General features: G+C 47.6%; 4 protein-coding genes across 7 annotated transcripts in view; 3 read left to right on the top strand and 1 right to left on the bottom strand.

Moving 5' to 3' along the window:
* Positions 1 to 26,581, bottom strand: part of LOC148400019 (uncharacterized) — a 298,099-nt gene that overhangs the window by 188,738 nt on the left and 82,780 nt on the right. The gene's annotated exons all lie outside the window — the stretch shown is intronic.
* On the top strand, positions 6,805 to 9,652 carry LOC148400028 (janus kinase and microtubule-interacting protein 3-like). Its single transcript, XM_088370927.1, has 10 exons — positions 6,805 to 6,819; positions 6,956 to 7,060; positions 7,205 to 7,317; positions 7,399 to 7,515; positions 7,726 to 7,788; positions 7,875 to 7,973; positions 8,059 to 8,292; positions 8,381 to 8,485; positions 8,542 to 8,775; positions 8,855 to 9,652. Exons 4-10 carry the CDS (start codon positions 7,447 to 7,449, stop codon positions 8,969 to 8,971), a joined length of 921 nt encoding a protein of 306 aa, XP_088227053.1. The 5' UTR covers positions 6,805 to 6,819; positions 6,956 to 7,060; positions 7,205 to 7,317; positions 7,399 to 7,446; the 3' UTR covers positions 8,972 to 9,652.
* LOC148400027 (janus kinase and microtubule-interacting protein 3-like) lies at positions 17,310 to 21,080 on the top strand. The gene is made up of 5 exons (XM_088372118.1): positions 17,310 to 17,435; positions 19,769 to 20,011; positions 20,250 to 20,385; positions 20,645 to 20,838; positions 20,963 to 21,080. Exons 1-4 carry the CDS (start codon positions 17,310 to 17,312, stop codon positions 20,650 to 20,652), a joined length of 513 nt encoding a protein of 170 aa, XP_088228244.1. The 3' UTR covers positions 20,653 to 20,838; positions 20,963 to 21,080.
* LOC148400026 (janus kinase and microtubule-interacting protein 3-like) lies at positions 21,409 to 25,411 on the top strand. Of its 3 annotated transcripts, XM_088371412.1 has the most exons (12): positions 21,412 to 22,424; positions 22,509 to 22,579; positions 22,681 to 22,820; positions 22,965 to 23,077; positions 23,236 to 23,275; positions 23,485 to 23,547; positions 23,634 to 23,732; positions 23,818 to 24,051; positions 24,185 to 24,244; positions 24,301 to 24,534; positions 24,614 to 24,739; positions 25,109 to 25,411. In XM_088371412.1, the coding sequence occupies exons 7-11, from the start codon at positions 23,643 to 23,645 to the stop codon at positions 24,728 to 24,730; spliced, it is 735 nt and encodes a 244-aa protein (XP_088227538.1). In that variant the 5' UTR covers positions 21,412 to 22,424; positions 22,509 to 22,579; positions 22,681 to 22,820; positions 22,965 to 23,077; positions 23,236 to 23,275; positions 23,485 to 23,547; positions 23,634 to 23,642; the 3' UTR covers positions 24,731 to 24,739; positions 25,109 to 25,411. The 3 variants fall into 3 exon arrangements, with proteins under 3 accessions (XP_088227537.1, XP_088227535.1, XP_088227538.1); XM_088371411.1 differs by having other exon boundaries at positions 21,409 to 22,424; positions 22,716 to 22,820; positions 22,965 to 23,275; XM_088371409.1 differs by having other exon boundaries at positions 21,409 to 22,424; positions 22,965 to 23,275.

Raw genomic sequence — 26,581 nt, 5'->3', positions numbered from 1 at the left:
TGCACTGAACAACACGATCCTGCATTGAACAACACCATGCCGCACTGAACAACACCATCCTGCACTGAACAACACCATGCCGCACTGAACAACATTATGCCGCACTGAACAACACCATGCCGCACTGAACAACACCATGCCTTACTGAACAACACCATGCCGCACTGAACAACACGACGTCGCACTGAACAACACGACGCCGCACAGAACAACACGACGCCGCACAGAATAACACAATACCGCACAGAACAACACAATACCGCACAAACAGTTTTAGATAATATTACGTCGCAGTCATGTGACGCGGACATGACGTCAATAGGCGGAACTCACGGCAAAATTATAATCCGTGGGCGTGGCTTGCAACAGGAAGTAGGAAAGCGGCAATTCTGGCAAACAAGACACAGCGGTTAGTAACACGATGACTAACAAGGCAAATATTTTTGTTTTCAGCTTGCAACTTGACCGTCTAGAGCGTACAAGGTAATTACAACTGTTTTTTTTTAGCCCTGAAAAGCGAGGGAGTGTGGCGTTTGGGAGGAATGTCGAACTCGGCGTCTGCTTCCAGCCACAGACGCCAAATTTCGACGATTATTTCGACTGGTCAACGGTTGTAAATTATTGCGTTGACTAAAAACTTTATTTAACTCTACTCTTAACTTTGCCGTTTCAGATATGCGGGTATTACACCGCGGAAATGACGTCAATAGGCTGAACTCTCGCCAAAATTCAAATCTGTGGGCGCAATGGCCTTGAGCGAGACACCGGATACAAACACGACGATTATCAACAGAAATATCTTTATTTTCTGCTTGCAAGTGGACCGTCTAGAGCGTACACGGTAAGTACAACTCATTGTGTTTAAAAAGATTTACGTTTGTGTAGTTTGCGTTGCGTTGTATCTGTGAATGTTGGTTGAGGCTAAATGTTAATGTTTAATTTCATTCCTTTAGGTTCCACGGTGTTTGTTGGCTGTATGTTTTCCACTGCAAGAAGAGGCTCGTATCATTGACCAGCAGGAGCTACAATGGTGAGTACCCCTTTCGTCTTCCATTTATGTTAAACACTTCCTATTTCATGTCTAACAGTACTCGATTTAACAAATAACCATAAATAAATACAGTGTGGGCAGTCCCGTTAACATATGTGATTATCCTGCCTAATATGTTTATCACAAATATGTCACTAATCACTAATATGTTTATTTGTTTATCACAACACCTTTGGACCTTCAGCAATCGATTATTTCCCTTCATCTACATAGAGACAGAACGATGGTGTCTTAAACATCTCATTCATTTCACCAAATAACTTCACGCAGGTGGATAACGGCCGTCTCGGTCACGCTATGTTGCGTGATGCAGTTTTGAAGAACCAAATGCATTTATTCAATGAATAAGTCAAGCTAGTTCTATGTTTATGATGTTGTAAGTTACGGTACCGATTGAAGTTGAGTTCGAAGCCAGTGGAAAACAGCGCTGCGTTTGTGCTCTCCAGGTACAAATGTTGTGATCTCTGACTCATGACCGGGCGAGACTCGAGTAAGAGATGTGCAAACGAGCTCCGGCAGGGCGGGCCAAGGCGGAGCGAACGGACGCCCTTCAGGCCGCCAATGACGAGCTGAGAACCAAACTGATGGACGTCCAGTTAGAACTTCAGCAGGAGAAGAACAAGGTGAAAACCTCAACAGACAGACACTGCCTGCCTCCCTGCCTGCCTCCCTGCCTGCCTCCCTCCCAGTTTTCCCGATGTAGATTAGACATGTGTGTGCCATGACTGTGTCAGCCTACATCAACAAATGCACCGAGGACGTCAGCACCACTAAGAATATCATCACCCGGGGCAACCAACGACCCTGGATGACTGAGGAGGTACGTCAAACGCTACGAGCGCGGAACTCTGCCTTCAAGTCTGGCGACAAGGAGACACTGAGGACAGCGAGAGCCAACTTGAACCGTGCCATCAGGATAGCGAAGCGAGACCGCAGTCGAAAATTTCAGGATCGTTTCCACGACGTCAAAAACATCAGGAGTATGTGGCAAGGCATATGGGCGATTACAGACTACAACTCACTCTCCCCCCCCCCCCCCCCCGGTGGGTGTAGTTGATGCTGACTTTCTAAATGGTCTAAATAACTTCTTTGGGAGGTTCGAGGCACTAAACGGCACTCCAGCAGTTAAAACTGTCCCCCATCAGGAAGAGGAGGTACTCTGCCTTGACTCCGCCGATGTGTTGAAGACCCTGAGGAGAGTCAACCCCTGTAAGGCCCCTGGCCCCGACAACATTCCTGGGCGTGTGTTCAGGGAATGTGCAAGTCATCTGGCTGGGGTCATCACAGACATTTTTAACACCTCGCTGGGCCAAGCCACAGTGCCGGCGTGCTTTAAGACTGCCTCCATCATTCCGGTGCCGAAGAAACCTCAAATCACCTCATTTAATGATTACCGGCCTGTTGCACTGACTCCGGTTATGATGAAGTGCTTCGAAAGGCTGCTTAAAGGTCACATCGTTTCCAGACTCCCCCTATTATTTGACCCGTTCCAGTTTGCCGACCGGCAAAACCGCTCCACTCAGGACGCCATCTCCTCCGTTCTTCACCTGAGCCTGGCTCACCTGGAGGAGAAGAACACCCATGTGCGGAGGCTGTTCCTGGACTTCAGCTCAGCGTTTGACACCATCATCCCACAGCATCTGGTAGGAAAATTGGAACACCTGGGCTTCAACACCCCCCTTCGCAACTGGCTGCTAGACTTCCTCAGCAACAGACCTCAGTCAGTCCGGGTCGGACAGAACACCTCTGATGTCATCACCCTCAGCACAGGCTCCCTTCAGGGCTGCGTCCTGAGCCCCCTGCTGTTCACCCTGATGACACACGACTGCGTCCTCAGGTTCACCACCAATCACATCGTGAAGTCAGCAGACGACACAACGGTGGTGGGGCTCATCAGAGACAACAACGACCTGGACTACAGAGAGGAGGTGGAGCAGCTGGTGGGCTGGTGCAGAGAAAACAGCCTGATCCTGAATGAGGAGAAGATGAAGGAGATCATCGTCGACTTCAGGAAAAAACAGCCTCACCACGCTCCACTGATCATCAACAGCTCAGCTGTGGAGGTGGTCAGCACCACCAAATTCCTGGGGGTCCACATCACAGAAGACCTCACCTGGACTATGAACACTACGGCACTGGTCAAGAGGGCACAGAAGCGCTTGTACTTACAGCGGAGGATGAGGAGAGCCCACCTGCCCCCACCCATCATGAGGACGTTCTACAGGAGCACCATAGAGAGCATTCTGACAAGCTGTCTCTCTGTGTGGTGTGGAGGCTGCACCGCCTCCGATTGGAAGAACGTGAGGAGAATGGTGAGGACAGCAGAGAGGATCATAGGGGCTCCTCTTCCCTCCATTCAGGACATTTCATCTCAGCGCTGCATGTCCCGTGCCCGTAACATCATCAATGACCCATCACACCCCCACCATGGACTGTTCTCCCTGCTGCCCTCTGGGAAGAGGTTTGCAGCATCCGCTGCAGGTCCACCAGGTTCTGCAACAGCTTTTTCCCTGCTGTCATCAGACTGTTGAACACTAGAACTGTTGAGCTCTAAACTGAACTCTGCATCACACATTCACAGAACTGTACTTTATGACACTACGGACCTCTATCTTGCACTATCTCGCACTACCAACTTTACTGAACTTGTATAAACCCTTTAAATAGAAGTTTAATACATGGTTTAGCATTCCTCTGCACACTCTTGAATACTGTTTTGCCTACTTGCACTATTGCATAATTATCACTGCTGCACTTTATACTTATTTTTAATATATATATATATATATATATAGTATATGTATATATATATATTTTCATAGGATATGTTACTTCTATTCAACTGCAATATCACTACTTTGTTGTAAGACGTATGCAACGGAATTTCGTTTTGTATGCACCATGTGCAGACAAGATGACAATAAAGTTTGTCTAAGTCTAAGTCTAAGTCATGTCAGGTCAGCTGTCTGGAGAGAGAGAGAAGTCAGGACCTGCGGGCGGAGCACCACCGTGCCACCGCCGCCATGACGGAACTCAAAAGCAAACTCCATGAGGAGAAGCAGAAAGAGTTAGCCATTACCAGGGAGACATTACTGCGGCAGCATGAAATGGAGCTGATGAGAGTGATCAAAATCAAAGATGGAGAGATCCAGCGACTGAATGCCTTGGTCCTCAGCCTGAGGGACGGCTCCATGGACAAGGTGATCCGCTCTATCCGTGTCTGACTATCCGCACGCCACGTCGGGCTTCGATGCGGCCGCTACCGTATTGTGTAGCTTGTCCCCAGTAAGCGTCGCGGCGCTCCGTTGCGGTCTCAACGGCCGGGTGTGGCGCAATGTCTGCTCAGGTGAGGAGGGGGGGCGCTTTGCTGGCGGAGGTGGAGGAGACGCGGCGGTGTCGGGAGACCGAGCGGTGTCGCCTCCACCAGGAGCGCGGAAGGAGCGCGGAAGAAGCCCTGGCAGCGGCCCAGCAGGCCTGGCAGTCCCGAGCGGCCGAGCTCCGATCGGCTCATCACCAGCATCGGGAGGAGCTGAGCCGAACCAAGAGAGACTGCGAGAGGGAGATCCGCCGACTGGTAGGACTGATCAGATGCGCGGTGCGTGGCTATGTTCCCAATTTCGTTGTATACCTGCAGTGCAATGACACCTAAGGCATTCTATTCTATTCTATTTCACAAGAAGAAAATGTCCGGTTGCTCGCTTCGCTTTTGTCACAGCAAAGGTGTTCCAGTCGATTCAAGAAAAAAAATTGGCCGGTTGCTCTCTTTGTTTTTGTCACAATTCTGGCAAATGAGTTTGCCCGCCTGCCTGAGCGCTCCCCGTTTGTACATCCAGACGGATGAGATCAAGCTGAAAGACAGAGCGGTTAGTGTTTTGGATGAAGCCCTGGGGCCGGCCACGTCCACCGCCTTCAGCTGCAGACTCAGGCTGCCGAGCAGCAGATCGCTGCCCTGAGGGATTCCCAAAGGGCGGGCCTAAACTACCCTGGAAGTGGGGTCAACGCCGCTACTAGCAATCCTCTTCATTGCGTAAGCCACCTCATCACACACTTGCAGTACGCATGACTTAGTTCGTTGCTGGAGGAAGGTAGCACAAAAACAGTTTTGAACTTTGAACGAGTGCTTGTGTGTGTGTGTTGCGGGGCGTTTTCAGTCTCAGGAGGATCGGGACACGCGACGGTTTCATCTGAAAATCGCTGAGCTCAGCGCAGTCATCAGGAACCTGGAGGATCGAAACGCCCTGCTTTCTGAAGAGCGCAATGAACTGGTAATTTATTGACGGCACGCTTGAAGGTTTGCGCTACGTTTGATGCGCGCCATCCAGCGAGGCACCCATTGCGCTTGCTTATTAGTTGAGCGGCGCGTCGAGTCGGTTGCCTGGTAGATGTCTTTTATTGGGAGCCAAAGCCACGATTCCGTTCAAACCGATGCAAAAGGAATGGATACGTTCTGGCCCGCGTGTTGTGCGTCTTTCACATCCCGCACTTCATGCTTGCAGCTAAAGCGACTGAGAGAAACAGAAAGCCAGTTTCTGCCACTCCTGTACAAAAACAAACGCCTGAGCAGGAAGAATGAAGAACTCTCGCTGGTGCTGTGTCGCCTTGAAAACAAAGTGCGCTTTGTCACCCAGGAGAACGAGGAGATGGCAAGCTTGGTAAGTCGACGCGGACAACGGCGGCGTGCCAACAGAGTCCACTGCATTTGTGTTCCACAGAGAAGGCCTAGTTCGCTCAATGACCTGGACCGCGGTTGCGGCCAGCAGGACGGTGAAATGGAGTTCCTTCAAGTTGTGGAGCAGCGGCACATCATCGACGACTTGTCCAAGGTCTTCAGGCAGGCGACTCGGTGCACGTACGGCAGCGCCACGCTCGCTCGCTGTCGCCAGGAAACCTTTTCCGTCCAAAGCTTGGCCGGCGGCCGCCATCCAAAAAATTGGCCCCTTAAATTCCGACCTTTCAAGCAGGAGCATTGTGCGCACGCGTTTGAACACGCTTTAGACTTGTTTTGCCGTTTTCAGCAGCTCAAAGCTCCCGTTTTGTCAGCGCCTTTGCCACTCGCTGTGCGCTGAAAACGACGGACTTGCCCGGCTGCTCAGCCCGTCAACCATGAGCCGCGAGCGCGACATCATTGTCCGTAGGCAGCTAGTGGCAAAATGCACCCTGTTAGAGTTGCGCTCGCTCCAACTTATTTTGCAAGAACCACACGGGAGACAAGTAAGTTCTTTTGGACACCTGCAGGTGGAGAGTCCATCCGTTGTACGAATGAAGTCTGACTCTCGGCTCCTGCACGAGCATTTTAATTAAGAGAAACAGGGTGGGTGTAAGAGTGGATTGAATAGAGGAAGCCCTTGACCTCTAGTCAAAACATAGCAAGGGGTGTTTTACGACTTTGTGCAGGAAGGGATAAGCGATAGGGATAAATAAGGGATGAATAATATTATTTATTACAGGTTGCAGTCAAAGTCAAAGCAACATAATGATACGATAAAGATAATCTGGAAAACCCTGACACACCCTGTAGTTGTCACTTTTGGAAAAGACGAGCGTCCCTCCAATCATCGCCGGTGACGTGTTTTTCAGGCTCTGGAGACAGGAGCTCATGTCAGAAATGTCATTGTGAGTCGCGTTTGTTTCTGCGCCGGAGCCGTTCGTTCCCTTTGCATCCAAAGAATCTCAAAGGCGGATTATTTGTGTCGACAGGAGAGAGATTTGCTGCTACGATACCGACGTCGAGAATCTCTGAGGAGGAACAAAGCGTGAGGTCCTGCAAGGTGAGTCTGTTTGTTTGCGGCTGCTTGGTGTTGCGCAAGATGAAATGGCCTTTTTCTCGCTATCGTTCCTCTCGTCGATTCATCGTGAGGTGTCGCTTCAGTTTGTTCAGAGAGATGTTTGCTTCCGCGCCCGCAGGTCATCGAAACATTTTACGGCTACGACGAAGACGTGTTGGTGGACTCGGACGGATCGTCCTTGTCTTTTCACACCGACAGAACCCCCGACACGGAACCCGAAGAGGTAGCCCGCCATTTCTGCCAGCGTATTGGCACCAAACATTCCTCTTCAGCCTGGAATCGGACTCGTCTTTGCGTCGCGGGTGCTTTGTCGCCGGTCTGACTGATTCTGGTACTAGTGCTGTGTTGCATTGGTGTGTGCATGAAGAGGCGGAGCTTCGCTACCGCCAGCTGACGCAAGAATATCAAGCGCTGCAACGAGCCTACGCTCTGCTAGCCCAGACCAGCGAAGGGGACTACGACGCCGAGAAGGAGATCAAGGTGGCGCCCCTTCCCGCAACCCCCGGCCGGGTCGCAGCCTCCCCGTTCTCACCCAGCCTCGGGTGTTCTCTGGTCTGAAAGGAGGAGGAGGAGCCTCCCTCCTCCTCCTTTCAGACCAGAGAAAAGCTGATGGTAGAAATGGGTCACTATCAAAGCAGAGTAGCAGATCTGGAGTCAGCGCTGAAGCAACAAGGACAGGTAAGCTCATCAATGAGCACACCTTTTTCTCAGACAAAATAGCTACATTCTTCAGTCACTCATTCGTCTGGCATTACTGGACCAACCCCCCCCCCGAATGTGGCTGGGAAAATGCGGAGAAAAGCAAATGTCATTTTCCAGTCAACCAAAGAATTTGTGGATGAAAATGACACAACATTCCAAAGCTGTCCACGCGTTTGTCTCTTCTAGAATGTCAAGTGGGTGGAGGAGAAGCAGCTGCTGCGTCAGAGCAATCAGCAGTTGGCCGAAAAGGTGACGGAAAGAAAGGCGCTGAGCGGAGTCGCTTGGCGTCACACCCGTCGGGAAGCCCCGCAGATGAGGTCTGACTGTCTTTTCAGGTCAGGCGGATGGAGGCGGAAGAAGCGCGTCTGAAAGAGCACATCCAGGATATCCGAGACCAAAACGAACTGCTTGAGTTCCGCATCCTGGAGCTGGAGGTGGGAAGACTCGCACAAGCGTGTTGAGGCCAGAGATGTGACGGACGGACGGACGGACGGACGGATGCATGCCTCTGCCTTTCAGGAGAGGGAGTGGCGCTCCCCCGTCTTGAAGTTTCTGCAAGTCCGTTTCCCAGACGGCCTCAGCCCTTTGCAGATCTACTGCGAGGCCGAGGGCGTGAGCGTACGTAAGGCGTCCCTCGCAACCCTAACCTTAACCCGAGGTCCCAGAACACCTTACATTGCTCCTTGCGCCTTTCCCCCGGACATCGTCATCAGTGATCTGATGAAGAAGCTGGACATCCTGGGCTATAACGCCGTAAGTGTATGTCGAACTCCTTATGTTCGCACTCCACGAGACTCGGCGGCTCAAATGTGACTTTTGGAAGGCTTTGCGCTGAAAGAAGCTTGTTGACGCTGTGCCTTTGGGCTCTTCTATGTTCTGCAAGCAGAAGGGCTACCTGGATGAAGAGTTGGACTTCAGGAAGTGTTCCATGGACCAGGCTCATAAGGTAAGCCGCCCTCAAATCTCCCGCCGGACCACTGATGGACGAGGATTGCGGCCCAGAGGATCCTGGAGCTGGAGGCCATGTTGTACGAGGCGCTACCGCAGCGGGACTGCCCCGCCACGGACGGCGAAAAAGCCAGCCACGCTGGCGTGAATGACGTGCTGACGGCGGATCAGAGAGAAGAGCTTAGGAGCGCCGTGGACCAATGGAAGCGAGCCCTGATGTGCGAGTTGAGGGAGCGCGACGCTTGCATCCTCCAAGAGAGAATGGATCTGCTGCACAGCGCGCAACAGGTAAGGGCCCAAAGCCAGCCCGGCACTTACTTGCACGCTTACTGGCTTTTGAATGCCACTTTCCATTTGTCCGTCCTAGAGGAACAAAGAGCTGAAAGAATTCATCGAAGCTCAGAAGAGACAAATCAAACAATTGGAGGAGAAGTTTCTGTTTCTCTTTCTATTCTTCTCCTTGGCCTTCATTCTGTGGCCCTAACACCAGCTGGTGAGTGAGCTCCAGCGGCACCGCACTCGACACCTCCGATACACTGCCAGCCGGTCTCAGACGTTGGCAGACGCTCCGATGCCAACGTATACCCCCCGCCACGGTGACAGAGGCACCGCGTCACACCGGCGCTCATCCAATCAGAAGGCAGGAAAAGCAAATTCACATGCAGGGCACTTTTGAACCAGAAGAGAGCGCCACAAAAAACGGTTGTTGCCCCAAACGCGCACTAAAAAGGGTCAGAATAACAAGAGTCCCACTGGCCAGCCGGGGCCACCCGTCCAGCTGTTTCTTCAGGGGGGAAAAAAATTGGAGTCACCGGTGAGTACATTTTGCATTTAGCTCTGCTTTTCTGCTTCTGTCTTCAAGTGTGTGGCATCCTGCGATCAAAGATTCAGCCAACCCCAAAGCGGTTGACCTCAACGTCCCACCACCATGCCTACCAGAGCAGGTGACATGATGCTTTGGACATCCTTCCGTCTCAGATGCCCAAAAGTACTCTTTGCCACATCTGCGGCAATACGGTGTCTTTTCAAAGGTGCAAATAAATCCAGCGTGGGCGGAACACGCACGTCTTCGGTTTTTCCCGCTTTGTTTGTGTGACAGCTGTTGTGAAAATTTTATACAAATAAAGTTGTATAGTACAGGTTTGGCCAAGCCGCAACTCCCGAACCGCATGCGGCTCTTTTATGTTCATATCAACATTTGTGTGTGTGTGTGTGTGTGTGGGGGGGGGGGGGGGGGGGGTTGTGCGTGTTGGCTTCACTTGAGTTCAATTTGGTATTTTGGTCATAAGCGCATGTGGTGAAATTCCACAAAGTAGGATGGGCAAACACATTTCTTTAAACTATGAGTGTCAATTGGGCTCTCGAAATGGCAGGGAAAAGATGCACAGCAAAACGAAAATACGTAGATGAACACAGGACGTTTTAATCAGAGTGGGAAAGTTTCTATTTTTTGTTGAACGTGATGGCAAACCATTCTGCCTGATATGTCAGACCTCAGCGCATTTCAAAGATTCAAATCTTCAGCGCCATGCACTTCAGCTCACTCCATGCTAACATTGATCAGGCGTCGAACCCGCAACATCATGCTTAAGAGGTGGCCATGCTAACCAGTGCGCCATTATGTCAACGCATAATAACTAAGTCTACTGATCAAAACAGCGGTTACTATATGACGTCGCTACGTCGTGGTCACGTGACGCAGACAAGACGTCAATGGACGTGGGCAGAGTTAACTTGTTTAAAAGGGAGTGGGCAGAAGAAATATTTAATTTATTTAAATCTATTTTGAGTGCACACCATTATGCCAATGCATAACAACTGTAAATCTACTAAACAAAACAGCGGTTGCTATTTGACATCTGCCACGTCGTGGTCACGTGACATACGTGACGTCGATGGGCGTAACTTTCGCCGGAATTCAAATCCGCGGGGAGAGTTAACTTGTTTAAAAGAGAGTGGGCAGAAGAACTATTTAATTTATTTAAATCTATTTGGTGTGTGCGCCATTATGTCAATGCATAACAACTGTAAGTCTACTAAACAAAACAGCGGTTGCTATAGGACGTCTGCCACGTCGTGGTCACGTGACGCGGACGTGACGTCGACGCCTACTTTACATCCCACCGATCACAGGACCCCTCGGCTGCATAACCGTGCCCCCTTCCCAACCAATCGGATTTGCTATACGCGAAAACGACGCCAATGGAAAGAGCTTCCGCCCAAATTTAAATCCGTGGGCGTGGCTCGCAGCAGGAAGTAGGAAAATGGCGGCGATGTTGACAAAGACACGGCGGATGGTAACATACGACTAACAAGAGAAATATTTTTATTTTCTGCTTGCAACTGGACCGTCCAGAGCGTACACGGTAAGTACAACTCATCGTTTTTAAAAAGAAGTACTTTTGTTGCCCTGAAAAGCGAGTGAGCGTGGCGTTTGTGGGGGACGTCGAATTTCGACGATTCTTTCTGGTCAACGGTTGTAAATGATTGTGTTGATTAAAAAAGAAAACTTGATGTAACTCTACTTTTAACTGCCGTTTCAGATAGATTTGGAATTGCATCACATCCAATTTTGCCTAGAGCGTACACGGTAAGTAACACTCGTTGTGTTTAAGGAGATTTACGTTTGTAATAGCAGAAGTGTAGCCGCGTTGCGTTGTACGTGTGAATGTTGGTCCAGGCGAAATGTTAATGTTTAATTTCATTCCTTTAGGTTCCACGGTGTTTGTTGGCTGCAAGTTTTCCACTGCAAGAAGAGGCTCATATCATTGACCAGGAGCGAGCTACAATGGTGAGTAGCCATAACATTTATGTTAAACACTTCCTATTTCATGTCTAACAGTACTTGATTTAACAAATAACCATAAATAAATACAGTGTGGGCACTGAAGTTAACATATGTGATTATACTGCCTAATCTGTCACCGAGTAGATTGTTGCAAAGTAATATAAGATCCAAAGTTGTAATTCAGAATAGTTTTCAAAAGAAGGCCATTAGAATTATATACAAGTCTGATTACCCTGAACAAGCTATTAATTAAATCACAAATTCTTCAATTCAAAGATTTGGTAGATTATCAGACAAATAATGTCTAACAGTAATTGATTTAACACATCACGATAAGTAGATTGAGTGTGGGCACTCTCAAGTTAACATATATGATTATACTGCCTAATCTGTTACAGAGTATGTTGTTGCCAAGTAATGTAGAATAGATCCAAAGTAGTAATCCAGAATAGTTTTGAAGAGGCCATTAGAATAATAAACAAATCTGATTACCTTGAACATAATAACAAGCTAAGTGTTTAATATGTCCTATGAAGTCAAAATTGGGCACCATCATGTGGTGAAATTTGGAATTGCATCACATCCAATTTTGCCTGGGAACAAACAGATTAAATAAATCTTAGTTTTGAATAAGCCACTCCTTCTCAAACAAGTAAACTCTGCCCATTTCGCGCAGTAGATGTTCTGTTAATATCTAGTATTTATACAAAGTCATAATTTAAATTGCTTTCAACCTTCATTCATCGGTTCAACCAACATTACTCGCTCTTATTACCAACTTGTATTGATTTAACTAAGCGTTTAATACTTCCTATCAGGTCTCAAGGCAAGATTTGGCAAAATACAATTTCAGCAAATCCAATTTTGCCAGGGAACAAAAATAGATTAAATAAACTAAATAAGTCTTCTTCCCATTAAATAAATCAGAAAAGTCTGTCTTGTAACCAGTCCTCTTCAAACAAGTAAAGTCTGCCCATTTTGTGCCGTAGATTTTGTGTCTATGCCTAGTATTTAAACAAAATCATAATTTAAACGACTTCTTTCCTTCATTCACTTTGGAAATTTGGAATTGCAGCAAATCGAATTTTGCCAGGGAACAAAAATAGATCAATTAAACTAAATAAGTCTTCTTCCCATTAAATAAATTAAAAAAGTCTGTCTTGTAACCAGTCCTTTTCAAACAAGTAAAGTCTGCCCATTTTGTGCCGTCGATTTTGTGTTAATGCCTAGTATTTATACAAAATCATAATTTAAAGGACTTCATTCCTTCATTCACTTTGGAAATTTGGAATTGCAGCACATCAAATTTTGCCTGGGAAGAAAAGTAGATTAAATAAATTTAATAAGTCTTACTACTTCCCATTAAATAAATTAAATACGTCTTACTTGTTCCCACTCCTTTTCAAAACAGTAGTTTAAAACGAGGGCCCTTCACTCAATCTTTAACCTCAACCCCGCACGTTGTGTTGTATCTGTGAATGTTGGTTGTGGCCAAATGATAGTTTTCTTTCATTCGTTTAGGTTCCAAGAAAACTTGATGTAACTCTACTTTTAACTGCCGTTTCAGATAAGCGGGTATTACGTCGCAGTCATGTGCCGCGGATATGACGTAATTGCCCGAACCTCCGCCAAAATTCAAATCTGTTGGCGCGATGGCCGTGAGCCACTGAGCAGCGACGATTATCAACGGAAATATCTTTATTTTCTGCTTGCAACTGGACCGTCTAGAGCGTACACGGTAAGTAACACTCATTGTGTTTAAGGAGATTTACGTTTGTAATAGCAGAAGTGTAGCCGCGTTGCGTTGTACGTGTGAAAATTGGTCGAGGCGAAATGTTAATGTTTAATTTCATTCCTTTAGGTTCCACGGTGTTTGTTGGCTGCAAGTTTTCCACTGCAAGAAGAGGCTCGTATCATTGACCAGGAGCGAGCTACAATGGTGAGTAGCCATAACATTTATGTTAAACACTTCCTATTTCATGTCTAACAGTACTTGATTTAACAAATAACCATAAATAAATACAGTGTGGGCACTGAAGTTAACATATGTGATTATACTGCCTAATCTGTCACCGAGTAGATTGTTGCAAAGTAATATAAGATCCAAAGTTGTAATTCAGAATAGTTTTCAAAAGAAGGCCATTAGAATTATATACCAGTCTGATTACCCTGAACAAGCTATTAATTAAATCACAAATTCTTCAATTCAAAGATTTGGTAGATTATCAGACAAATAATGTCTAACAGTAATTGATTTAACACATCACGATAAGTAGATTGAGTGTGGGCACTCTCAAGTTAACATATATGATTATACTGCCTAATCTGTTACAGAGTATGTTGTTGCCAAGTAATGTAGAATAGATCCAAAGTAGTAATCCAGAATAGTTTTGAAGAGGCCATTAGAATAATAAACAAATCTGATTACCTTGAACATAATAACAAGCTAAGTGTTTAATATGTCCTATGAAGTCAAAATTGGGCACCATCATGTGGTGAAATTTGGAATTGCATCACATCCAATTTTGCCTGGGAACAAACAGATTAAATAAATCTTAGTTTTGAATAAGCCACTCCTTCTCAAACAAGTAAACTCTGCCCATTTCGCGCAGTAGATGTTCTGTTAATATCTAGTATTTATACAAAGTCATAATTTAAATTGCTTTCAACCTTCATTCATCGGTTCAACCAACATTACTCGCTCTTATTACCAACTTGTATTGATTTAACTAAGCGTTTAATACTTCCTATCAGGTCTCAAGGCAAGATTTGGCAAAATACAATTTCAGCAAATCCAATTTTGCCAGGGAACAAAAATAGATTAAATAAACTAAATAAGTCTTCTTCCCATTAAATAAATCAGAAAAGTCTGTCTTGTAACCAGTCCTCTTCAAACAAGTAAAGTCTGCCCATTTTGTGCCGTAGATTTTGTGTCTATGCCTAGTATTTAAACAAAATCATAATTTAAACGACTTCTTTCCTTCATTCACTTTGGAAATTTGGAATTGCAGCAAATCGAATTTTGCCAGGGAACAAAAATAGATCAATTAAACTAAATAAGTCTTCTTCCCATTAAATAAATTAAAAAAGTCTGTCTTGTAACCAGTCCTTTTCAAACAAGTAAAGTCTGCCCATTTTGTGCCGTCGATTTTGTGTTAATGCCTAGTATTTATACAAAATCATAATTTAAAGGACTTCATTCCTTCATTCACTTTGGAAATTTGGAATTGCAGCACATCAAATTTTGCCTGGGAAGAAAAGTAGATTAAATAAATTTAATAAGTCTTACTACTTCCCATTAAATAAATTAAATACGTCTTACTTGTTCCCACTCCTTTTCAAAACAGTAGTTTAAAACGAGGGCCCTTCACTCAATCTTTAACCTCAACCCCGCACGTTGTGTTGTATCTGTGAATGTTGGTTGTGGCCAAATGATAGTTTTCTTTCATTCGTTTAGGTTCCAAGAAAACTTGATGTAACTCTACTTTTAACTGCCGTTTCAGATAAGCGGGTATTACGTCGCAGTCATGTGCCGCGGATATGACGTAATTGCCCGAACCTCCGCCAAAATTCAAATCTGTTGGCGCGATGGCCGTGAGCCACTGAGCAGCGACGATTATCAACGGAAATATCTTTATTTTCTGCTTGCAACTGGACCGTCTAGAGCGTACACGGTAAGTAACACTCATTGTGTTTAAGGAGATTTACGTTTGTAATAGCAGAAGTGTAGCCGCGTTGCGTTGTACGTGTGAAAATTGGTCGAGGCGAAATGTTAATGTTTAATTTCATTCCTTTAGGTTCCACGGTGTTTGTTGGCTGCAAGTTTTCCACTGCAAGAAGAGGCTCGTATCATTGACCAGGAGCGAGCTACAATGGTGAGTAGCCATAACATTTATGTTAAACACTTCCTATTTCATGTCTAACAGTACTTGATTTAACAAATAACCATAAATAAATACAGTGTGGGCACTGAAGTTAACATATGTGATTATACTGCCTAATCTGTCACCGAGTAGATTGTTGCAAAGTAATATAAGATCCAAAGTTGTAATTCAGAATAGTTTTCAAAAGAAGGCCATTAGAATTATATACCAGTCTGATTACCCTGAACAAGCTATTAATTAAATCACAAATTCTTCAATTCAAAGATTTGGTAGATTATCAGACAAATAATGTCTAACAGTAATTGATTTAACACATCACGATAAGTAGATTGAGTGTGGGCACTCTCAAGTTAACATATATGATTATACTGCCTAATCTGTTACAGAGTATGTTGTTGCCAAGTAATGTAGAATAGATCCAAAGTAGTAATCCAGAATAGTTTTGAAGAGGCCATTAGAATAATAAACAAATCTGATTACCTTGAACATAATAACAAGCTAAGTGTTTAATATGTCCTATGAAGTCAAAATTGGGCACCATCATGTGGTGAAATTTGGAATTGCATCACATCCAATTTTGCCTGGGAACAAACAGATTAAATAAATCTTAGTTTTGAATAAGCCACTCCTTCTCAAACAAGTAAACTCTGCCCATTTCGCGCAGTAGATGTTCTGTTAATATCTAGTATTTATACAAAGTCATAATTTAAATTGCTTTCAACCTTCATTCATCGGTTCAACCAACATTACTCGCTCTTATTACCAACTTGTATTGATTTAACTAAGCGTTTAATACTTCCTATCAGGTCTCAAGGCAAGATTTGGCAAAATACAATTTCAGCAAATCCAATTTTGCCAGGGAACAAAAATAGATTAAATAAACTAAATAAGTCTTCTTCCCATTAAATAAATCAGAAAAGTCTGTCTTGTAACCAGTCCTCTTCAAACAAGTAAAGTCTGCCCATTTTGTGCCGTAGATTTTGTGTCTATGCCTAGTATTTAAACAAAATCATAATTTAAACGACTTCTTTCCTTCATTCACTTTGGAAATTTGGAATTGCAGCAAATCGAATTTTGCCAGGGAACAAAAATAGATCAATTAAACTAAATAAGTCTTCTTCCCATTAAATAAATTAAAAAAGTCTGTCTTGTAACCAGTCCTTTTCAAACAAGTAAAGTCTGCCCATTTTGTGACGTCGATTTTGTGTTAATGCCTAGTATTTATACAAAATCATAATTTAAAGGACTTCATTCCTTCATTCACTTTGGAAATTTGGAATTGCAGCACATCAAATTTTGCCTGGGAAGAAAAGTAGATTAAATAAATTTAATAAGTCTTACTACTTCCCATTAAATAAATAAATACGTCTTACTTGTTCCCACTCCTTTTCAAAACAGTAGTTTAAAACGAGGGCCCTTCACTCAATCTTTAACCTCAACCCCGCACGTTGTGTTGTATCTGTGAATGTTGGTTGTGGCCAAATGATAGTTTTCTTTCATTCGTTTAGGTTCCAAGAAAACTTGATGTAACTCTACTTTTAACTGCCGTTTCAGATAAGCGGGTATTACGTCGCAGTCATGTGCCGCGGATATGACGTAATTGCCCGAACCTCCGCCAAAATTCAAATCTGTTGGCGCGATGGCCGTGAGCCACTGAGCAGCGACGATTATCAACGGAAATATCTTTATTTTCTGCTTGCAACTGGACCGTCTAGAGCGTACACGGTAAGTAACACTCATTGTGTTTAAGGATTATCCTGCCTAATATGTTTATCACAAATATGTCACTAATCACTAATATGTTTATTTGTTTATCACAACACCTTTGGACCTTCAGCAATCGATTATTTCCCTTCATCTACATAGAGACAGAACGATGGTGTCTTAAACATCTCATTCATTTCACCAAATAACTTCACGCAGGTGGATAACGGCCGTCTCGGTCACGCTATGTTGCGTGATGCAGTTTTGAAGAACCAAATGCATTTATTCAATGAATAAGTCAAGCTAGTTCTATGTTTATGATGTTGTAAGTTACGGTACCGATTGAAGTTGAGTTCGAAGCCAGTGGAAAACAGCGCTGCGTTTGTGCTCTCCAGGTACAAATGTTGTGATCTCTGACTCATGACCGGGCGAGACTCGAGTAAGAGATGTGCAAACGAGCTCCGGCAGGGCGGGCCAAGGCGGAGCGAACGGACGCCCTTCAGGCCGCCAATGACGAGCTGAGAACCAAACTGATGGACGTCCAGTTAGAACTTCAGCAGGAGAAGAACAAGGTGAAAACCTCAACAGACAGACACTGCCTGCCTCCCTGCCTGCCTCCCTGCCTGCCTCCCTCCCAGTTTTCCCGATGTAGATTAGACATGTGTGTGCCATGACTGTGTCAGCCTACATCAACAAATGCACCGAGGACGTCAGCACCACTAAGAATATCATCACCCGGGGCAACCAACGACCCTGGATGACTGAGGAGGTACGTCAAACGCTACGAGCGCGGAACTCTGCCTTCAAGTCTGGCGACAAGGAGACACTGAGGACAGCGAGAGCCAACTTGAACCGTGCCATCAGGATAGCGAAGCGAGACCGCAGTCGAAAATTTCAGGATCGTTTCCACGACGTCAAAAACATCAGGAGTATGTGGCAAGGCATATGGGCGATTACAGACTACAACTCACTCTCCCCCCCCCCCCCCCCGGTGGGTGTAGTTGATGCTGACTTTCTAAATGGTCTAAATAACTTCTTTGGGAGGTTCGAGGCACTAAACGGCACTCCAGCAGTTAAAACTGTCCCCCATCAGGAAGAGGAGGTACTCTGCCTTGACTCCGCCGATGTGTTGAAGACCCTGAGGAGAGTCAACCCCTGTAAGGCCCCTGGCCCCGACAACATTCCTGGGCGTGTGTTCAGGGAATGTGCAAGTCATCTGGCTGGGGTCATCACAGACATTTTTAACACCTCGCTGGGCCAAGCCACAGTGCCGGCGTGCTTTAAGACTGCCTCCATCATTCCGGTGCCGAAGAAACCTCAAATCACCTCATTTAATGATTACCGGCCTGTTGCACTGACTCCGGTTATGATGAAGTGCTTCGAAAGGCTGCTTAAAGGTCACATCGTTTCCAGACTCCCCCTATTATTTGACCCGTTCCAGTTTGCCGACCGGCAAAACCGCTCCACTCAGGACGCCATCTCCTCCGTTCTTCACCTGAGCCTGGCTCACCTGGAGGAGAAGAACACCCATGTGCGGAGGCTGTTCCTGGACTTCAGCTCAGCGTTTGACACCATCATCCCACAGCATCTGGTAGGAAAATTGGAACACCTGGGCTTCAACACCCCCCTTCGCAACTGGCTGCTAGACTTCCTCAGCAACAGACCTCAGTCAGTCCGGGTCGGACAGAACACCTCTGATGTCATCACCCTCAGCACAGGCTCCCTTCAGGGCTGCGTCCTGAGCCCCCTGCTGTTCACCCTGATGACACACGACTGCGTCCTCAGGTTCACCACCAATCACATCGTGAAGTCAGCAGACGACACAACGGTGGTGGGGCTCATCAGAGACAACAACGACCTGGACTACAGAGAGGAGGTGGAGCAGCTGGTGGGCTGGTGCAGAGAAAACAGCCTGATCCTGAATGAGGAGAAGATGAAGGAGATCATCGTCGACTTCAGGAAAAAACAGCCTCACCACGCTCCACTGATCATCAACAGCTCAGCTGTGGAGGTGGTCAGCACCACCAAATTCCTGGGGGTCCACATCACAGAAGACCTCACCTGGACTATGAACACTACGGCACTGGTCAAGAGGGCACAGAAGCGCTTGTACTTACAGCGGAGGATGAGGAGAGCCCACCTGCCCCCACCCATCATGAGGACGTTCTACAGGAGCACCATAGAGAGCATTCTGACAAGCTGTCTCTCTGTGTGGTGTGGAGGCTGCACCGCCTCCGATTGGAAGAACGTGAGGAGAGTGGTGAGGACAGCAGAGAGGATCATAGGGGCTCCTCTTCCCTCCATTCAGGACATTTCATCTCAGCGCTGCATGTCCCGTGCCCGTAACATCATCAATGACCCATCACACCCCCACCATGGACTGTTCTCCCTGCTGCCCTCTGGGAAGAGGTTTGCAGCATCCGCTGCAGGTCCACCAGGTTCTGCAACAGCTTTTTCCCTGCTGTCATCAGACTGTTGAACACTAGAACTGTTGAGCTCTAAACTGAACTCTGCATCACACATTCACAGAACTGTACTTTATGACACTACGGACCTCTATCTTGCACTATCTCGCACTACCAACTTTACTGAACTTGTATAAACCCTTTAAATAGAAGTTTAATACATGGTTTAGCATTCCTCTGCACACTCTTGAATACTGTTTTGCCTACTTGCACTATTGCATAATTATCACTGCTGCACTTTATACTTATTTTTAATATATATATATATATATATATAGTATATGTATATATATATATTTTCATAGGATATGTTACTTCTATTCAACTGCAATATCACTACTTTGTTGTAAGACGTATGCAACGGAATTTCGTTTTGTATGCACCATGTGCAGACAAGATGACAATAAAGTTTGTCTAAGTCTAAGTCTAAGTCATGTCAGGTCAGCTGTCTGGAGAGAGAGAGAAGTCAGGACCTGCGGGCGGAGCACCACCGTGCCACCGCCGCCATGACGGAACTCAAAAGCAAACTCCATGAGGAGAAGCAGAAAGAGTTAGCCATTACCAGGGAGACATTACTGCGGCAGCATGAAATGGAGCTGATGAGAGTGATCAAAATCAAAGATGGAGAGATCCAGCGACTGAATGCCTTGGTCCTCAGCCTGAGGGACGGCTCCATGGACAAGGTGATCCGCTCTATCCGTGTCTGACTATCCGCACGCCACGTCGGGCTTCGATGCGGCCGCTACCGTATTGTGTAGCTTGTCCCCAGTAAGCGTCGCGGCGCTCCGTTGCGGTCTCAACGGCCGGGTGTGGCGCAATGTCTGCTCAGGTGAGGAGGGGGGGCGCTTTGCTGGCGGAGGTGGAGGAGACGCGGCGGTGTCGGGAGACCGAGCGGTGTCGCCTCCACCAGGAGCGCGGAAGGAGCGCGGAAGAAGCCCTGGCAGCGGCCCAGCAGGCCTGGCAGTCCCGAGCGGCCGAGCTCCGATCGGCTCATCACCAGCATCGGTAGGAGCTGAGCCGAACCAAGAGAGACTGCGAGAGGGAGATCCGCCGACTGGTAGGACTGATCAGATGCGCGGTGCGTGGCTATGTTCCCAATTTCGTTGTATACCTGCAGTGCAATGACACCTAAGGCATTCTATTCTATTCTATTTCACAAGAAGAAAATGTCCGGTTGCTCGCTTCGCTTTTGTCACAGCAAAGGTGTTCCAGTCGATTCAAGAAAAAAAATTGGCCGGTTGCTCTCTTTGTTTTTGTCACAATTCTGGCAAATGAGTTTGCCCGCCTGCCTGAGCGCTCCCCGTTTGTACATCCAGACGGATGAGATCAAGCTGAAAGACAGAGCGGTTAGTGTTTTGGATGAAGCCCTGGGGCCGGCCACGTCCACCGCCTTCAGCTGCAGACTCAGGCTGCCGAGCAGCAGATCGCTGCCCTGAGGGATTCCCAAAGGGCGGGCCTAAACTACCCTGGAAGTGGGGTCAACGCCGCTACTAGCAATCCTCTTCATTGCGTAAGCCACCTCATCACACACTTGCAGTACGCATGACTTAGTTCGTTGCTGGAGGAAGGTAGCACAAAAACAGTTTTGAACTTTGAACGAGTGCTTGTGTGTGTGTGTTGCGGGGCGTTTTCAGTCTCAGGAGGATCGGGACACGCGACGGTTTCATCTGAAAATCGCTGAGCTCAGCGCAGTCATCAGGAACCTGGAGGATCGAAACGCCCTGCTTTCTGAAGAGCGCAATGAACTGGTAATTTATTGACGGCACGCTTGAAGGTTTGCGCTACGTTTGATGCGCGCCATCCAGCGAGGCACCCATTGCGCTTGCTTATTAGTTGAGCGGCGCGTCGAGTCGGTTGCCTGGTAGATGTCTTTTATTGGGAGCCAAAGCCACGATTCCGTTCAAACCGATGCAAAAGGAATGGATACGTTCTGGCCCGCGTGTTGTGCGTCTTTCACATCCCGCACTTCATGCTTGCAGCTAAAGCGACTGAGAGAAACAGAAAGCCAGTTTCTGCCACTCCTGTACAAAAACAAACGCCTGAGCAGGAAGAATGAAGAACTCTCGCTGGTGCTGTGTCGCCTTGAAAACAAAGTGCGCTTTGTCACCCAGGAGAACGAGGAGATGGCAAGCTTGGTAAGTCGACGCGGACAACGGCGGCGTGCCAACAGAGTCCACTGCATTTGTGTTCCACAGAGAAGGCCTAGTTCGCTCAATGACCTGGACCGCGGTTGCGGCCAGCAGGACGGTGAAATGGAGTTCCTTCAAGTTGTGGAGCAGCGGCACATCATCGACGACTTGTCCAAGGTCTTCAGGCAGGCGACTCGGTGCACGTACGGCAGCGCCACGCTCGCTCGCTGTCGCCAGGAAACCTTTTCCGTCCAAAGCTTGGCCGGCGGCCGCCATCCAAAAAATTGGCCCCTTAAATTCCGACCTTTCAAGCAGGAGCATTGTGCGCACGCGTTTGAACACGCTTTAGACTTGTTTTGCCGTTTTCAGCAGCTCAAAGCTCCCGTTTTGTCAGCGCCTTTGCCACTCGCTGTGCGCTGAAAACGACGGACTTGCCCGGCTGCTCAGCCCGTCAACCATGAGCCGCGAGCGCGACATCATTGTCCGTAGGCAGCTAGTGGCAAAATGCACCCTGTTAGAGTTGCGCTCGCTCCAACTTATTTTGCAAGAACCACACGGGAGACAAGTAAGTTCTTTTGGACACCTGCAGGTGGAGAGTCCATCCGTTGTACGAATGAAGTCTGACTCTCGGCTCCTGCACGAGCATTTTAATTAAGAGAAACAGGGTGGGTGTAAGAGTGGATTGAATAGAGGAAGCCCTTGACCTCTAGTCAAAACATAGCAAGGGGTGTTTTACGACTTTGTGCAGGAAGGGATAAGCGATAGGGATAAATAAGGGATGAATAATATTATTTATTACAGGTTGCAGTCAAAGTCAAAGCAACATAATGATACGATAAAGATAATCTGGAAAACCCTGACACACCCTGTAGTTGTCACTTTTGGAAAAGACGAGCGTCCCTCCAATCATCGCCGGTGACGTGTTTTTCAGGCTCTGGAGACAGGAGCTCATGTCAGAAATGTCATTGTGAGTCGCGTTTGTTTCTGCGCCGGAGCCGTTCGTTCCCTTTGCATCCAAAGAATCTCAAAGGCGGATTATTTGTGTCGACAGGAGAGAGATTTGCTGCTACGATACCGACGTCGAGAATCTCTGAGGAGGAACAAAGCGTGAGGTCCTGCAAGGTGAGTCTGTTTGTTTGCGGCTGCTTGGTGTTGCGCAAGATGAAATGGCCTTTTTCTCGCTATCGTTCCTCTCGTCGATTCATCGTGAGGTGTCGCTTCAGTTTGTTCAGAGAGATGTTTGCTTCCGCGCCCGCAGGTCATCGAAACATTTTACGGCTACGACGAAGACGTGTTGGTGGACTCGGACGGATCGTCCTTGTCTTTTCACACCGACAGAACCCCCGACACGGAACCCGAAGAGGTAGCCCGCCATTTCTGCCAGCGTATTGGCACCAAACATTCCTCTTCAGCCTGGAATCGGACTCGTCTTTGCGTCGCGGGTGCTTTGTCGCCGGTCTGACTGATTCTGGTACTAGTGCTGTGTTGCATTGGTGTGTGCATGAAGAGGCGGAGCTTCGCTACCGCCAGCTGACGCAAGAATATCAAGCGCTGCAACGAGCCTACGCTCTGCTAGCCCAGACCAGCGAAGGGGACTACGACGCCGAGAAGGAGATCAAGGTGGCGCCCCTTCCCGCAACCCCCGGCCGGGTCGCAGCCTCCCCGTTCTCACCCAGCCTCGGGTGTTCTCTGGTCTGAAAGGAGGAGGAGGAGCCTCCCTCCTCCTCCTTTCAGACCAGAGAAAAGCTGATGGTAGAAATGGGTCACTATCAAAGCAGAGTAGCAGATCTGGAGTCAGCGCTGAAGCAACAAGGACAGGTAAGCTCATCAATGAGCACACCTTTTTTTCAGACAAAATAGCTACATTCTTCAGTCACTCATTCGTCTGGCATTACTGGACCAACCCCCCCCCGAATGTGGCTGGGAAAATGCGGAGAAAAGCAAATGTCATTTTCCAGTCAACCAAAGAATTTGTGGATGAAAATGACACAACATTCCAAAGCTGTCCACGTGTTTGTCTCTTCTAGAATGTCAAGTGGGTGGAGGAGAAGCAGCTGCTGCGTCAGAGCAATCAGCAGTTGGCCGAAAAGGTGACGGAAAGAAAGGCGCTGGGCGGAGTCGCTTGGCGTCACACCCGTCGGGAAGCCCCGCAGATGAGGTCTGACTGTCTTTTCAGGTCAGGCGGATGGAGGCGGAAGAAGCGCGTCTGAAAGAGCACATCCAGGATATCCGAGACCAAAACGAACTGCTTGAGTTCCGCATCCTGGAGCTGGAGGTGGGAAGACTCGCACAAGCGTGTTGAGGCCAGAGATGTGACGGACGGACGGACGGACGGACGGATGCATGCCTCTGCCTTTCAGGAGAGGGAGTGGCGCTCCCCCGTCTTAAAGTTTCTGCAAGTCCGTTTCCCAGACGGCCTCAGCCCTTTGCAGATCTACTGCGAGGCCGAGGGCGTGAGCGTACGTAAGGCGTCCCTCGCAACCCTAACCTTAACCCGAGGTCCCAGAACACCTTACATTGCTCCTTGCGCCTTTCCCCCGGACATCGTCATCAGTGATCTGATGAAGAAGCTGGACATCCTGGGCTATAACGCCGTAAGTGTATGTCGAACTCCTTATGTTCGCACTCCACGAGACTCGGCGGCTCAAATGTGACTTTTGGAAGGCTTTGCGCTGAAAGAAGCTTGTTGACGCTGTGCCTTTGGGCTCTTCTATGTTCTGCAAGCAGAAGGGCTACCTGGATGAAGAGTTGGACTTCAGGAAGTGTTCCATGGACCAGGCTCATAAGGTAAGCCTCCCTCAAATCTCCCGCCGGACCACTGATGGACGAGGATTGCGGCCCAGAGGATCCTGGAGCTGGAGGCCATGTTGTACGAGGCGCTACCGCAGCGGGACTGCCCCGCCACGGACGGCGAAAAAGCCAGCCACGCTGGTGTGAATGACGTGCTGACGGCGGATCAGAGAGAAGAGCTTAGGAGCGCCGTGGACCAATGGAAGCGAGCCCTGATGTGCGAGTTGAGGGAGCGCGACGCTTGCATCCTCCAAGAGAGAATGGATCTGCTGCACAGCGCGCAACAGGTAAGGGCCCAAAGCCAGCCCGGCACTTACTTGCACGCTTACTGGCTTTTGAATGCCACTTTCCATTTGTCCGTCCTAGAGGAACAAAGAGCTGAAAGAATTCATCGAAGCTCAGAAGAGACAAATCAAACAATTGGAGGAGAAGTTTCTGTTTCTCTTTCTATTCTTCTCCTTGGCCTTCATTCTGTGGCCCTAACACCAGCTGGTGAGTGAGCTCCAGCGGCACCGCACTCGACACCTCCGATACACTGCCAGCCGGTCTCAGACGTTGGCAGACGCTCCGATGCCAACGTATACCCCCCGCCACGGTGACAGAGGCACCGCGTCACACCGGCGCTCATCCAATCAGAAGGCAGGAAAAGCAAATTCACATGCAGGGCACTTTTGAACCAGAAGAGAGCGCCACAAAAAACGGTTGTTGCCCCAAACGCGCACTAAAAAGGGTCAGAATAACAAGAGTCCCACTGGCCAGCCGGGGCCACCCGTCCAGCTGTTTCTTCAGGGGGGAAAAAAATTTGAGTCACCGGTGAGTACATTTTGCATTTAGCTCTCCTTTTCTGCTTCTGTCTTCAAGTGTGTGGCATCCTGCGATCAAAGATTCAGCCAACCCCAAAGCGGTTGACCTCAACGTCCCACCACCATGCCTACCAGAGCAGGTGACATGATGCTTTGGACATCCTTCCGTCTCAGATGCCCAAAAGTACTCTTTGCCACATCTGCGGCAATACGGTGTCTTTTCAAAGGTGCAAATAAATCCAGCGTGGGCGGAACACGCACGTCTTCGGTTTTTCCCGCTTTGTTTGTGTGACAGCTGTTGTGAAAATTTTATACAAATAAAGTTGTATAGTACAGGTTTGGCCAAGCCGCAACTCCCGAACCGCATGCGGCTCTTTTATGTTCATATCAACATTTGTGTGTGTGTGTGTGTGTGTGGGGGGGGGGGGGGGTTGTGCGTGTTGGCTTCACTTGAGTTCAATTTGGTATTTTGGTCATAAGCGCATGTGGTGAAATTCCACAAAGTAGGATGGGCAAACACATTTCTTTAAACTATGAGTGTCAATTGGGCTCTCGAAATGGCAGGGAAAAGATGCACAGCAAAACGAAAATACGTAGATGAACACAGGACGTTTTAATCAGAGTGGGAAAGTTTCTATTTTTTGTTGAACGTGATGGCAAACCATTCTGCCTGATATGTCAGACCTCAGCGCATTTCAAAGATTCAAATCTTCAGCGCCATGCACTTCAGCTCACTCCATGCTAACATTGATCAGGCGTCGAACCCGCAACATCATGCTTAAGAGGTGGCCATGCTAACCAGTGCGCCATTATGTCAACGCATAATAACTAAGTCTACTGATCAAAACAGCGGTTACTATATGACGTCGCTACGTCGTGGTCACGTGACGCAGACAAGACGTCAATGGACGTGGGCAGAGTTAACTTGTTTAAAAGGGAGTGGGCAGAAGAAATATTTAATTTATTTAAATCTATTTTGAGTGCACACCATTATGCCAATGCATAACAACTGTAAATCTACTAAACAAAACAGCGGTTGCTATATGACATCTGCCACGTCGTGGTCACGTGACATACGTGACGTCGATGGGCGTAACTTTCGCCGGAATTCAAATCCGCGGGGAGAGTTAACTTGTTTAAAAGAGAGTGGGCAGAAGAACTATTTAATTTATTTAAATCTATTTGGTGTGTGCGCCATTATGTCAATGCATAACAACTGTAAGTCTACTAAACAAAACAGCGGTTGCTATAGGACGTCTGCCACGTCGTGGTCACGTGACGCGGACGTGACGTCGACGCCTACTTTACATCCCACCGATCACAGGACCCCTCGGCTGCATAACCGTGCCCCCTTCCCAACCAATCGGATTTGCTATACGCGAAAACGACGCCAATGGAAAGAGCTTCCGCCCAAATTTAAATCCGTGGGCGTGGCTCGCAGCAGGAAGTAGGAAAATGGCGGCGATGTTGACAAAGACACGGCGGATGGTAACATACGACTAACAAGAGAAATATTTTTATTTTCTGCTTG

The sequence above is a fragment of the Syngnathus floridae genome, chromosome 3 (genome assembly GCF_059516105.1).
Source record: "Syngnathus floridae isolate MCC-2025c chromosome 3, RoL_Sflo_1.0, whole genome shotgun sequence".
Lineage (NCBI taxonomy): Eukaryota > Metazoa > Chordata > Actinopteri > Syngnathiformes > Syngnathidae > Syngnathus > Syngnathus floridae.
This window is presented reverse-complemented; position numbering and strand designations above follow the sequence as displayed.

Bases quoted from the DNA above. Each gene is read 5' to 3' on its own strand.
- LOC148400028 (XM_088370927.1), top strand. From the start codon at position 7,447: ATGGTAGAAATGGGTCACTATCAAAGCAGAGTAGCAGATCTGGAGTCA. The intron at 8,293-8,380 runs GTAAGTGTATGT...CGCTGAAAGAAG, and splicing joins ACATCCTGGGCTATAACGCC to CTTGTTGACGCTGTGCCTTT. The intron at 8,776-8,854 runs GTAAGGGCCCAA...TGTCCGTCCTAG, and splicing joins TGCTGCACAGCGCGCAACAG to AGGAACAAAGAGCTGAAAGA.
- LOC148400027 (XM_088372118.1), top strand. From the start codon at position 17,310: ATGTGCAAACGAGCTCCGGCAGGGCGGGCCAAGGCGGAGCGAACGGAC. The intron at 17,436-19,768 runs GTGAAAACCTCA...AAGTCATGTCAG, and splicing joins TTCAGCAGGAGAAGAACAAG to GTCAGCTGTCTGGAGAGAGA. The intron at 20,012-20,249 runs GTGATCCGCTCT...GGAGCGCGGAAG, and splicing joins GGGACGGCTCCATGGACAAG to GAGCGCGGAAGAAGCCCTGG.
- LOC148400026 (XM_088371411.1), top strand. From the start codon at position 23,207: ATGGTAGAAATGGGTCACTATCAAAGCAGAGTAGCAGATCTGGAGTCA. The intron at 23,276-23,484 runs GTAAGCTCATCA...TGTCTCTTCTAG, and splicing joins CGCTGAAGCAACAAGGACAG to AATGTCAAGTGGGTGGAGGA. The intron at 24,052-24,184 runs GTAAGTGTATGT...TTCTGCAAGCAG, and splicing joins ACATCCTGGGCTATAACGCC to AAGGGCTACCTGGATGAAGA.